Below are 14,057 nucleotides of genomic sequence, written 5' to 3' on the forward strand. Positions count from 1 at the left end.
ATACCTCTTTTGATACCTTTTACATGTTTTAATACATTTTTACAGTGTGCAATTTTTTGTTTGATTATGAGGTTGAGATTATTTTTTTTAAAAACAGAATCATCAACATGTACATTTCTCCAACTATTTACAGATCAAAAGTAAAACTTTTCCCTCTTTATAAGAAAGCAGCTCCTAAATTTCCTTGAACATCTTTGTAACTCTTCTCTATCTTCCTTGTGGGAGAAATTTGTTTAAATCTTTGAACAGTCAAAACTATCCGTCATTATTAGATTTCACAGAAAAAAATCAACATGTCTGTTATATACATGACTGGTGCTTATCTAACTTCCTGCATTTTTCCCAGACATGCATGTTTTCAACTTTCCTCGTGGTTCATGAAAGAAAGAAGAGCCAGACCTACAGATATGTGTAAACTATTATCTTTAATCAAACATGAAAAAAGGAAATGCTGTTGTGAATCAGAAAATGCTGGACTGAACATTTCATCATCTGTCACTGACGAGTAAATGAAACCACACGACAATAAAGATGGATGTGAAACTGCTCTGCAGTTTTCTGTTGCTTTTTTACATTCAGAATAAAATAATCTTAAGTTTGACTGACCAGAGATGAACTGTTAGAAACTATCTTTATGATAAATAGAGTTTAGAAGTCAAACCGAGGACGAAGAACAGAATACAATAATTCTTGGGTTTTTTTACAGATAAATATAACACTACTAAAGCTTTTTTTTTCTTTATGTGTCTAAAGTTTGCCATTTTTGACGTCTCTGATAGCACCCCAAACATCAAACATGAACACATCAGGAAAAGCAAAATCCCCAAGAACTGAATCCAACGCTTCAGCAAAGTCGTCCGGACTCTTCTTGTCCTTTCCTGCTTCCACTATGGTTGTTGCTGCAAAAAAAAAAAAAAAAACGAGCATGTTTAAGAATCAATCTTAGTATGCTTTTTGACTAGAATAGACTGTATGTAACATTTATATTCCTTTGAGATAATACATAACATAAAGATGAATAACTTCTATTTCCTTATCTTACTTTAAAAAAAGACATAAACCTAAAGTGATTTTTTTGTGATGAAGAAATGCAATACAGGGCTTTAAAGTCCCCCGCTGATGAAAATCACGTTTGAGTTTTTAACATGTATGTGTGGCATTTTTCTTACTGATACTGCTTGACATTTTTATCCAGCAGCAGTGAAGACACAGAGCTATCATGATCAGACAGGGGAGATTCTTCAGATAAACATGAGAAATGGCTTTTTAAGACATTTAGGTTGTTGGATTTTGGTTAAAAACGTCGTAATCATAATTAAAACAATAGCGGGAACGTTTTTTTATAAGTTAAAGAAAATTGTCATGGGGGGCTTAGTAATAAAAAAAGATATAAAATATTTGAAATTGTTCTAATTCCTGCAGCAATGTTTAAAATGCCAAGGATTCCAGTAAAAATGTGCTTGCTGATCCTGTTGGGAACTCAAAGATTCTCAGTACTGTGAAGAAAATCAAGTTCAGGCATTAGTTGCCTATCAGTCATCTATCTTTAAACTTAATGTTGCCTTTGCTTCAAGTGTGTAAAGCAGTTTTAGTTAAAAGGCTATCTTGTAAATCATCTCAGTAATTAATGGATCATATGTCATTTGGAAGTGGCTGATTTTGTAAAATCCTTTTGGATTTCCTTTTTCCTCTTGGCAAGATTTGAGGGTGAAAGGAAGTGTCCAGCCTTTGATGATTCAAATCTCTCTTAACTTCTTTTTTTTTTTGACTTCCAAATTATAAAACTCTAGTGTTATTAGTGTTTAAAAGTTGTGTTTTTTTAACTAAACTTTTATTAATTTGTAAAAATACATGTGAACTACATACTAAACAACTTGTGTGGATTTCAAATTAAATGATCCGGATGTTGAATAAAAATGAGGGAAAGATTTACAATTATCTCTTGAAGGCATATGTTAAAATAAAAAATAAGAAAAAGTGCCAAAAAATAAAATAAATAAGTAAGGCATTTTTGGTATTTAGCCAAACTCCAACAATTGCTAAAACTTCCAATAATAATTTTCCAGACAGTTTACTGTGGCTGTGTTGGTATTGTTGGAAGTGACCAGTTTTCAGTGCTTAGAAATAAAACTTTTAATTTAAAATGACACTCTGATCATCTTATAAAGTGTTCCCAGTGGTCATTTCATTAGGATTATGCCGTTTTTAAGCCAAAATCCTAAACCTTTTTTAGGACATAGTTTCTGCAGAGCGGCAGTAATTCAGACTTTTTTTTAAATTGCATTTTTTGTTAGCTCCTTATTTACAGTGAAAAAAAATTCAATTTGAACATAAATAAACCTTCATAATCAGCAAAATAACACAAGAACATGTTAAAAACACAGTTTTCCCTATTCTCACTTCAAATCCCGTCTTTTACTTTACGCCGGTGAAAGACAAAGCCTGTTCTATGAAGAAAACATTCAGTGGGTGGTCTTACCGAGCTCCACGTCTCTGATACCCATGTAGCTTTCCAGCAGGTCGTCCACTTTTTTGGTGGCCTGCTCTTCAAACTCGTTCTGCTGCCAAACAAAGACAGAAACACTGAGGTGATTGTCGACATAAGAAGACGGTAATCCCATCATTTTTTTATTTGTTAATACTGTATCAGCAAAGTCCAGTGATATTCCAATGTGTTATGTTGTTTTATACCTATACAACCATTAACATTTAATTACATAGAAGAGCTAGTTTTGAAGCAAGATTTATCCCCTTTATCCCATGGAGATGCTGCAGCCTATCCCAGCTACACTCTAAAGTGAAACACTGAATCAAAAAAAAGCAGTTTATTTTTTTTTTTAATTAAATTATTTTGTTGCATAAACTATCAACTCAAAATTTGAATTTGATGCAAAATAAATAATTTCAAATGTAGCAAATTACAGAGCTTTTGTTAATTGATCCACTGTTTCACTTTTTTCCGTGTACTGCTGGGCAAAGGGAAGGTACACCCTCAAAGGGTCACCAATCTGTTGCTTATCTATACTCACACCTTAGACATTTAGAGATGTGGAGCATATTTTTGGACTGTGTTAGGATACCGAAGTGCCCAGAGAAAACCCACACATGCACAAGGAGAACATTATACAGTTTTAAAAACCTTGCACTGGCTTTAGGATTGATTTACGGGTAACCAAACACTAAATCAACTTTTTTGGCTGTTTATCTGTACGAATAGGGCTTTAAACGTGCTGTCTGTTGCCACATTTTTGACTATTTAAAATAGACTTGTTTAATTCATGAAAATTTAGTCAAAAACGGTCTGTATGCTGCCCCCTACAGGATGAAAAAAGTTTTACAGTTGAATTTTGCGATTGGTCTACTGCACATGTCAAAGTCCAGATCATTTTATAATATTATAAACAACCCAATGTTATCTTGTAACATCCCAATTTTGACAGTATAAATGATTTATAGAAAGCAAAACGTTCAAAGTTTTTTATGATTTAGGTTGATCTATTCTGGAATAATATTCATATCTGTTTTTATTCATATTTATATTAAAAAAAAGGTACATTATGAAATTTTAACTTTTTTTTTATGTATTCAGTTAAAGGCCCTCGACCTATCGTGGGTTTTGGGTTTTGGCCCCCCTGTGCAATTTGAGTTTGACACCCCTGGTCTACTGGTTTAAGTCCCACGTCAATTCAGAAGTTAATGCCATCATGCTCTGCAGCTCCAGTATAGAAAGAAGTCTACATCCACATGTTTTAGTTTGATTTTATAAATTATACTAATAATTAATTCAATTTTTCACATTTTTTTATTACCGTAAAATGATTTTTATTGGCAGAAAAACTGCAATACAAATAAAGCAGAATTTTGAATTATTTTATTTTTTTAATATGCAAACTCCACTCAGAAAGAAGCAGTGTCTTCTTGCTGTGAAGCGAAGGTACAGACCACTATAAATTTGCAGCTTCGACTGAAATTTTACTGTTTTAATCATCATAATATATAATTTCTTTGTGAGGATTTACCTTGAATTACCTTTTTGGTGCTACAATGGCTTGTGTGTATTATAGCAACTAACTTGAGTTTTTTGAAGTGACTAAATTAAATAAAAACATGAATCACTTCCAGTAGGTTCGATCTGTAGCTAATAAGCTGTGTAAGTTGAGTCTGAATGAGTGCAAACCGATAAAAATAAGGTTAAATGATACAATGCAAGGTTTAGAAAACTAAAATCAGCAGCCTTGTTGATTGGAAATAAACAGACCAGTTAACTGTTTGTGTGCGGATGAGCAGCAGGGAATGTGAGCGTTGCTTCGGTCCAATAGCTCCTGAGAACCTCACCACTTCTTGAACTGTAGCAGCGCCCTTTGAGCGAAGTCGCAGCGTCTCCCTCCCGTTCACCATCTTGCCTTCATTGGATTTTGGCGCCTTGGTCCTCATTCCAATCATATCTAAACACAGACGCAGGCCGACTGTTAACAATTCACTTTGTGCAGAGATAGCGCATGTTTACACTGGAGCACAGTCATCCACCCTTAAGTTTAATCTTCTTTTGTTTAGTCCTTTTGCATGTTATCAACCGATTGCAAACTATTAGCATTTCTTCCTATCATTTCCAGTGGAGAAATGTTGCAGAACGTTCACATACATTCACTCTGTGCACGTCACATTCTAGCAAGCAGAGGTCGTTTCTCACATTCTTCTGTCAGGATGTACTGCTTTGTTTCACAAGTGATTAAGTGCAAATCCCATCAACAAAACATATGAAAGATCCCCATGGTGATTAAAATAAGCAAAACAAGTAATAGAAAAGGCAAGAGAAATCAAAATGAAACTCAAAAAAGAAAAAAAAAATGTTTCAGAAAACAGAAGTAATTTCCAGAAAATGTTTAAAAACAAAACACAATAAGAAAACCAAAAAGATTGAAACTATAGGACATCACTGATTGGATGATGTTTGATTTTTTATGTTTTTTTTTTATATGTCTACATACTAATAAAGTTTTATAATTAATCCAACATTGCTTCATGCCAAATAACTTTCAGTTTAAATGATGGTCAAACATCATCATTCAATCAGAAATGTCCCATAATTTCTCATTGTTTCGTTTCTCCAACTTTTTTTTCTGGAATTACTTTTCTTTTTCACTTATTTTTTTTATTTTTGTTTTTCAAGTTTTAGTGTCTGGATTTATTTTTCCTAAAATGAAATCCTGTTTTGAAACTTTTGCTTTTTTAATTGTTGTGATCTTTAACACGCTTTGAGTGATTCACTGATGTGATTTGCCCTTCAGGGCCACCGTACTTGGCACCTGTGTTACAAACATATCAAACCCCTTTAGCTCCAAACTTACCTTAATTTAGTATTAACTTGAAATCAAAAGCATAAGTGATTTTATTTTCATTATTGTAAATAAATTCAGGCCTCAAGGGGAAAAGGGTTTAATAAAGGGTAAACATTAACAATTTGTTTGAAATTAGAGAGTAATTTTCCTCTTAACTTAGTGCACCAGTATCTGTTGATGCTCAAGAATTTAAATGTTTGAAATATTTGAGAATGTTTCATCTGAAGATTTTTAAAGGGAATTTACATTTTTTTAAGGTTTTGTGATGTAGTTGATTTTTTATTTTTTTTTTATTATTATTTTTTACAACTGATGGTTCTATTTTTGGTGACATCAAAAGTTTGTTGAATATTTTTAGAAGTCCTCTGTTTGGGAACAGAGACGTCATTTCATTGTACAAACAGAACATTTTTTAAATAATCTGAAATTACTGTCACTCATCCGGCGGTAGATAAAACATTGAAATGTTACTCATAGGAAATTATTGAACTTGGAAATTTTTGTGCAATAAACAAGACCAGAGGCAGGTCAGATGTCACTGGCAGAAAGTAAAAAGTATATTTCTTTTAGAATATCGTAAAAAAAAAAATGTAATACCTTATGAATTTGCATTTAAACAAGAACAAAAAGGCAGTAAAATGTAATCTTAACTGTAAACACCAAAATGAAATGTACATTTATGCAAAAATGTGAAAACAGCCATATTTGCAATAGAAATGAACCCTTTTAAATAATAAAAAAGCCCAACTTTAAAAGCAAATATTTCTTTTACAATATTGTAAAAAAAAAACTTTTTCCAAAAAAGAATTTGCATTTAAACAACAAAAAAGCAATGAATTATAATCTAAATGTAAAAATCCAAATAAAATGTGCATTACAAAAAAAAGGTGAAAAAAACCACAAAAAATCATAATTCCATAATTAACCCTTTTTAAAAAAACAAAAAACACATTTTTATAATGTGTGCTTTACTTGAAGAAGAAAAACCTTTGGGTTCTTTTTTGATCAACAGACTGAGCAGACCTGACAGCATTTTTGGAAGAAATGAACATGTATGGATTTGCAATAAACTACTAAATGTCAAGGAGGACTTATAGCTAAATCTTTTAAAGTTTCAAGCCTCTTGAAATTCTAAGGCGACAGCAAACGCTCATCAGAAGCAGGATTCAAGGCAGCTGACAGAATCTGGTTTTTCCTCTTTTGGTTGAATGAAAAAAAATCTACTTTTTTTCTGTGTTTTTGGCATCATGTGATAAATAATATTACTATAAATATTCTAGATATGAGACATCTTTTTTTAGGGTTTGGTCTAAGTATTATTCAAAAAAATCTGTCTGCATACTTGTGTTGCTGAATAAACTGTTAAAACCTTAGCTAAAATGTTTGGACAGAACAATGGGTTCTTTTGGGTCAAATATTTACAATTTCTTTGAAACTGACCGTCATAAAATGATGGGTTTGTCTCCGTCTGCATCTCAAAGTCCTTTTACTGTCTCACTTTGAACTAAACAACTGCAATCTGAGCTAAAAGTTTGACCATTTCTAATAATAAATGTTCTGAGTGCTTTGTGCGACTCTGTTTTAATGCTTGCTGGTTGAAAGATGAGACATTTGAAGTAAAGGAAAATGGAATTATTAGTCAAACAAGGGTTGTGTGTGCTGGTTGAGGATGTTTCAGCTGTTTCTGAAATTCCCCTTGTAGGCAAATGTGTTTTTTCCTTTTTTAACATCCTTGTTGTCTTTTCTCTGACTTTTTCTCCGTAGATAAACGGCTGTAGTTATACAAATTTGAACACTTGTTAATATTGACTTGAAAGAACTAAAACGATGAATGTTCTCTGTCTCTGTTGGCTGATTTCTAAAACTGCCCTGCAGAAACTATGTCAGGCTTTTTGATTTGGTCTAAAAATAGCATAATCATAATTGAAGCACCACTGGGAACACTTTTGCAATCTTTAAGTAGTTCTATTCATATCTTCGAGAGCAGCAGCTGATGTGAATTAACCAGTCAGACACACACATGCTTCAAGGACATTTTCCAGCTGACTCACCGAAAGCCTTTTTGGGTTCCACGAGGCGCAGGGTGAAGGGTATGCTTCTAGGTTGCTCTTTTAACATCTTAGCCACCTCATAGTGTCGACACCCGACAATACTCTGGTCATTGATGGCTTCAATGTGATCGCCGACGCATACTGTCTTCAGCTGGTCTATGGTGCTGCCTTCTTTTATCCTCTGGATAAAAGCAAAAGTGAGATTCATAATTGTGGTCCAAGCCAAGAAAATATGAAATTCTTGTATAGAATTTGTTTTTGTAAAATTTAACAGAAGAAAATTGACCTCTTTGAGGTCACTGAGCTGCTGGAGCCTATCCTAACCACAGATGGATGAAGGAGGGATACATTCTTGTTCGTCAATCTGTCGTAGGAGTCTGAATTATTATATTAACTCAAACGAAATTGTATGTGTTTAAATAATCATCATTTTTTTAAATATATGCCAGCTGAAGTCATCCTGTTACTGTAAAAAAATGAATAATTTATGAGCTTCTCTGCACAAAGGCTTATAAATCTTTAATCACCTCGCTTTCATCTCAAAGATTGCTCTGACTCTCTGAAGATGAGAATTATTTTACTCCTGGCTATTTTTAGGGCTCCGTGACAGATTGGTGAACCTGTTCGGGATTTACTCCGTCTTTTCCCAACGGTAGCTGGGATTGGCTCCAGCAACCCCTTGACCCCAACAGGGACTGAGCAAATTAAATTAAATCAAATTAAATTAAGAGATGGAATTTTTGTTATTGTTGAATATTTTTATGTTCTGTAGCATCTCTCCTTGACCTTAATGAAAGCATATCCAGCTCCATTGTCTGTGATGGTGAGACCCAGTGCATCTTCTGTCTTTGTCACCTCCACTTCTTTTGTCTCCCCCCTGACATGGGCAAAGATGAAGTCCTCCAGTCCAATCTGTCCCCCCAGTAGCTTCTGCATGTCCACTTTATGAGAGTTTAAGGTACAGAAAAGGATCTGGAGAGAGCAGAGTTTGTTGTTGGTCACTACGGAAATAAATGAATCATAAAGAATTAAATGAAAAAAATAACAGTTTAAAAGTACAATTATTTTATGAAGAAATTCTGTCAAAATTGCTCTAATTACTTAAAAAATTTGTATTTTGGAATATCTTGTAAGCTAAATTAAAGCTGCAAATGTTCATAATGAAAAAAAAAACATTACTCATAATTTTAAAAAATATTTAAAATATCAGCCCTTAAATGCTTCTTTTAGATGTTTATTTTAATGTTTAATGTAAAGCACTTTAAATGTTCTTTGCTCACAAAATATAATATACAAATAAACGTGTCTAAATTGGAATAATTTTGTATTCCAACAATGATCATAAATCCTAACAGGATTTCAAAAACCATGCAATATAGAAATTGACCAGCAGATGGCAGCAGAGTTGGACTCTCAGAATTCTTATGATCCTTCTATTGAATGAGCAAATTAAAGTTTTTTGTGTAATTAACGTTTTATGGCAGAATCAATAGAAAAAATGACAAAATAAATCTCATTATCAGACTACAATCAATTAATATTATAAAAAATGTTAATAATATCAATGTTTGCAATTTAGTAGACTTTTCAAGTCAGTGCATGTCCCATTTAAACACTGTTTTTTTATATCATGCAATCTAAAGAAAACAAACAGAGCTGTCCATAATAAACCTGTTATTCTGCAGTCAGTATAAAGGTCAAGTCTTGTGTGATAATAAGGTAATCCAAGATAACACATGTGGACTGTTATCTCAAAGCATTTCCTCTCATAGTAAGCTTTTTTGGCAAGTACAGCAGCAACAGTCTGGAGTTCAAGGTCTTCGTCATGTGATTTAACAGTAAATGGATACCTTTGCCATTGTTCAGCCCGTAGAGGTCAAGCTAACAGCTGCACTCCTCACTATCACCTGTTAACTGCCTGATAGTTCCAACTATTATACATAAGTCTGCATGAAGTTCAAGGTCAGAAACTTTTACATGCAAATATCTGAATTATTTTTGTGCAAACCTAGTTATTTTGAGAAGTTTTTTAAAAGTCAAACTATGTTTGACAGGAAAGCACGGCCTTTATTTGTGTTTCCTTGTGGGAATGCAAATGTCCACTTGTTCTATTTCTGATGTTCTACGGTCATTCCTGTTTGTTGCAACAGGTGCATTTCCTAGATAGAAATTGGAGGAGGAAGAGCATCGGGTCAGCAGCTTCCAGTAAGAAAAACAAAGCTGTGGTGTCTAGCCAATTTATGTAATGTAAATGAATTCAAAGCTTTAAAAAACATTAACAAGTTCTGTAAAATCCACTGTGATTACATAGTACTTTTAAGGTTTTTTTTTTTGCTTTTTCATAAAAAAAAATGTGTTTGACGTTTGCTAGGCAAAGTCAACTGTCCTTGTTTGCTGTAAGAAGAAAACTCATGTGTCATGCTTGTGCAAAAGCAGGCAAAAAAAGGGTTTGAGGATGGCCTCCACTGCTGATAAGAATCTCTTCAACATAATAAAGATGTGTGCCCTGATTCACACATTTACTGTGCAACTACCAGCTTTTCTGCATGTTTGGACCCACAAATGTCCGTCAAAAATATAAAATAAATGCACTGATCTCCACACACAAATCTTTTGATAGTTTACTGTACAACACAGTTAAGATACAGAGCTTCCATTTAGTCCTCGACCGACTGAAAGTTTGGCTTTGTCTCAAGGACTCCGGATTTATGAGCTGTTGTAATAAGATTGAACACAGCAAACGGCTTGATAGCTTTAAATAAAGCTTAAAAAAAGAGATGATGATAAGGATATGTTGAAAAGGTTTCATATTTTATGGTCAACTTTTACTTTTTGGTTGAAGTTTTGCCAGCAAATAATCATCCCAGATACTTATTGAGTATTGATTTTGACCAATATCTGTATTATTATCCCTTGATTTTGTTTTGTATGTGTGTTTGCTGAATATAAAATGTTATCTCATTGATTATTTCTATTGACTTTTGTCTCAGGAGTGCAAAGTCTGACCAGCTAGGAAGAACAAATGATTTAAAATAGCGCATCATGGAAAAACAAGGCCTAGAATGAAAACTTTACACGTTTATTTTTGGCTGTCTGGATCAAGAAAGCTGACCTTCACCCATATATCCTTCTTACACATCAAACTGAAAAGACGTCTGGATTCGTGTGTCATTTGTACCTCTGAGGGGGAGATGTTGAACACCTCTGCGATCTTGGCATACAGCTCTTTGACATTGGTGAATCCGTGGATGCGGCCTGTCGGGCTCCCGTGAGCCAGCTGGGTGTGGAAGATAAGCCGGGGTCTCAGGTATTCTGGTGGTCCTGGTGGCGGCGGTGAAGGAGGAGGAGGAAGAGGAGGCGCTGTGGGCTCCATACTCCCCTGGTTTTGGCGGGGGGCATTCCGCTCCTCGGTGGTCTCTGCCCCTGCTTCCTCAGAGTCCTTGGGGCTCATAGTCTCCCCGTTCTGCATCGACTCCTGTTCAGGTTGGGTCCACCGCTGGTGCACTTCTTTGACGAAAAAACAAGAATAGTGTCTTTTCCCAAACTTCCCTGACCAAACACTAAGTCAACCAACTGTCTGGAGCTTTGGGGTGAAAAACAGATGAATTAATAATGAGTGTAGCTTGGTAACATCAGCTGCCAGGTAGAAATCCAACACCATTGGAGTTTGCATGTGTTACACCTGAACCTTTAGCAGCTCATGCAGAGAGAACATATAAAACACATGTACAACTTTTTTTTATTATTATTCTTGTCCGGTCAGAAACTTTGCCCAATATTAACTGAATAACAACACATTGTTCATTTACTGCCATCTATTTATTTAAATATAGAACACATGAGCAAAATAACACTAGTCGGCCACAGACAGACAGCGTCCCAGTGTTGGTTGTAATACGATATCCTTGGGTAGACAGCAAACAGCCTCTACTGCCAGGACTCATTGAATAAAAGAGGTTTCTGAGAGATTGACACATTGACCTTTTTAACCCAGCTCAAAAAAAATGACAGTTGAGACCGATGAACAGATGTCGATTGTTGGTGCTTTAATTTAAAGGAATCCATTTTTTTTTTTTTTTACTGTTGACCCCCATAAATGGGGCTTAAAAGTACTATCTGTTGGTCATTGCCAATTTTTTTACAAAGTAAAATAAACTTGTTTTATTCTTGAAAGAAATAGTCAAAAACCGTCTGTGTACAGTTGAAACGAGGTATCACAGTTGAATTTTGTGATTGGTCAAACCATTTAAGTTCCACGTCATTTCTGAAGTCCTACGTCATGATCTGCAGCTCCTGTAATGATAACAGTCCTGTTCCTCAGCCCCACCCCCTGACTGGATTTTCAAAATTCAGCTGTGGGTGGAGTCAGCCTCCAACTTCACTGTTTGGTTACCCTTTAAAGATCTACTCCAATGAAAATTGTGTTTTGGGTGTTTTTAACATATTCTCATGATGGAGGACTTCTATAAAACCATTTAAGATTAAAACTGCATTTATGAGTATTTATTTATTCATATCGTAATAGTTCAGGAAAAACCTGCGATTAAAAAAGCTCAGGCTTGTAACGCAGCTGCCACAGGCGGGTCAAAGTCTCCTTTCTCCGCTACAGTTCTGATGCAGACTTCCAGACAAATAGATCTGTTAACATCTTTTTTCCTCGTCTGAGCTTTCTTTTCTTATTTTTATACGTAAATGTTATCTTGGGATTAAGCTAACAAGCTATCTAAAGCTAGCTTAAGCTTAAACTAGCTTAAGCAAGCTAACAAGGTAGTTTAAGCTAGCGTAAACCAGGGGTGTCCCAACTTTTTCGCTCAAACGACCAAAATCTAAATGGGATCCTGGTCCGCAGGCCAAGTACAATGTTTTTTTTGCATGTCAAAAAATGAAAGGAGAAACTAAAGACTTTGGTTTAATGTATTTATTTTTATTCTGTAGTCATTAAGGTAACACACATTAGGAAGAATAAAAAGTAAATAACATTTTTCTTTGAAACCTTTAACAGCAAGGGCTCACTGGACATTTTTAATTGAAAAACAAGAGCAAGCTAAACAAACTTTATTCCAATAAAAACAGCAAACTGGGATGCTAATGAGAGACGTGGAGCTGGCCTTCTGACTTTATCCATTTGCCGCTGCTTTTGCCGCTCCGTCATGGTGAGGTAAAAAGGCCGTTAAAAGCATCCGAAGTGGCTGTGAAGGTTCTTGAGAATTTCTAACACAAAAAACCCCCCAGGGCTGACTCACTTGTGGGTTGTTTCACCCACACCAGCAGGCAAAGAAAGTGCTAATAGCGTGACCCAAAAGCCGTAAGTATATTACAGTCGTAGAGTTTTGGAATACCATTGAGAATTAATGAGAAGACTCAACTAAACGGCCCTCAGCTTCTGTAGCCACGACCTGGCAGGTCAAAAGATAACCTTTACCGGGCCAAATTTAGCCCGTGGGCCCCACTTTAGGCACTCATAGCGTAAACAAAGGAATGCTGGGAAATTAGCAGATGCTAACTTCTGCGCCACAACTCAAAGGTTAATCTCTAATGAATTACTACATCTTAAAAAAAAAACGAGATACATTTTGTACTTAGGCTAAAACAGCATTATCACAAATTACAAAAATGATTATACAATTGATAAAAATATAGAATAAGGTTTTTCTTATTCTGAAGAATTTTATATAAAGGTTTAATATTCCCCTTTTTTTCTTTTACAAAATTAGGAAACTGGTGATTTAATTAACCAATTATTGATTTTTGGAGGAAATACATCATCGACAGTCATATTTTATGCCACAATTTAAGTGTTATTTTGAAAAAATATATTTTTCCCATTTTTTGGTTTTTATTTACTTTAACTTCTGATGGTAAACACATTGTTTTTGTTTGTTTGTTTGTAATAAAAAAAAACCTCATTGTTCCACTGTTGAAAACCCCTGAACATTTTTTGAAAAAAATAATAAAAACTTAAAAGCAGACGTGTTTAAAGGGGAGATTCCACTAATTGTCAAAACACCAAAAATCAAGGAAATTCATTACATAAAGCTCTGAAGTCGGCATGAAACACCATGACAGAAAGGCTTTGCATTAGAAATAACCCTGTGATCAGAATCATCTGATTTTAACAGGGTTTCTTTCTCTTGTGTGAAGAAAAACTCGTGAAAGTGGAAAAAAAATGTCATGGCAGTTTTCTGTCATTCTCAAAGTAAAAAGTCAGTTCCGTTCATGCACGGAACTCACATACTTGTGGTATGCCATCAGCAACCCACACCTCTCCTAAACACACCTGCTTACTTTCACTTGTTAAATAAAATGGTGAGTATGACTAACTGTATAGGATTGTAGGTACAATTAGATTGTCTTAACACTAAATATCCAATTAATCTGTATATTTCAGCTTCAGTAAAAGTTGCATCTACAATACACAAAACTACAAGAAGTAAAATAATGTATTATCTGGAGATATCCAGTCTGTATTGCCCTCCTTTGTCCTCCTTTCTAAGCATCTTTGTGCACCTGTGATTGAATGCGCATGACTCCAGGTGTATGTGCGTCACAGGCCTGGATTTCCTGACCACACTATAAGCTATTTGAAAAAAAAGGAAGGTATATAAAAAAAAAAACTAAAAACAGACTCATGATGTGAAACTAACCTTTACCTCCAAATATATTTGGC

The 14,057-nt window shown here is 34.6% G+C and overlaps 1 protein-coding gene across 1 annotated transcript; it reads right to left on the bottom strand.

The window, feature by feature from the left end:
* Positions 1–406: 406 nt before the first annotated feature.
* On the bottom strand, positions 407–11,036 carry gipc3 (GIPC PDZ domain containing family, member 3). Its single transcript, XM_024279048.2, has 6 exons — positions 10,569–11,036; positions 8,177–8,362; positions 7,391–7,571; positions 4,336–4,445; positions 2,480–2,561; positions 407–899 (listed from the first exon to the last, which is right to left on the bottom strand). The coding sequence occupies exons 1-6, from the start codon at positions 10,857–10,859 to the stop codon at positions 748–750; spliced, it is 1,002 nt and encodes a 333-aa protein (XP_024134816.1). The 5' UTR covers positions 10,860–11,036; the 3' UTR covers positions 407–747.
* Positions 11,037–14,057: the final 3,021 nt, after the last annotated feature.

This window comes from Oryzias melastigma, linkage group LG4 (genome assembly GCF_002922805.2).
Source record: "Oryzias melastigma strain HK-1 linkage group LG4, ASM292280v2, whole genome shotgun sequence".
Taxonomy (NCBI): domain Eukaryota; kingdom Metazoa; phylum Chordata; class Actinopteri; order Beloniformes; family Adrianichthyidae; genus Oryzias; species Oryzias melastigma.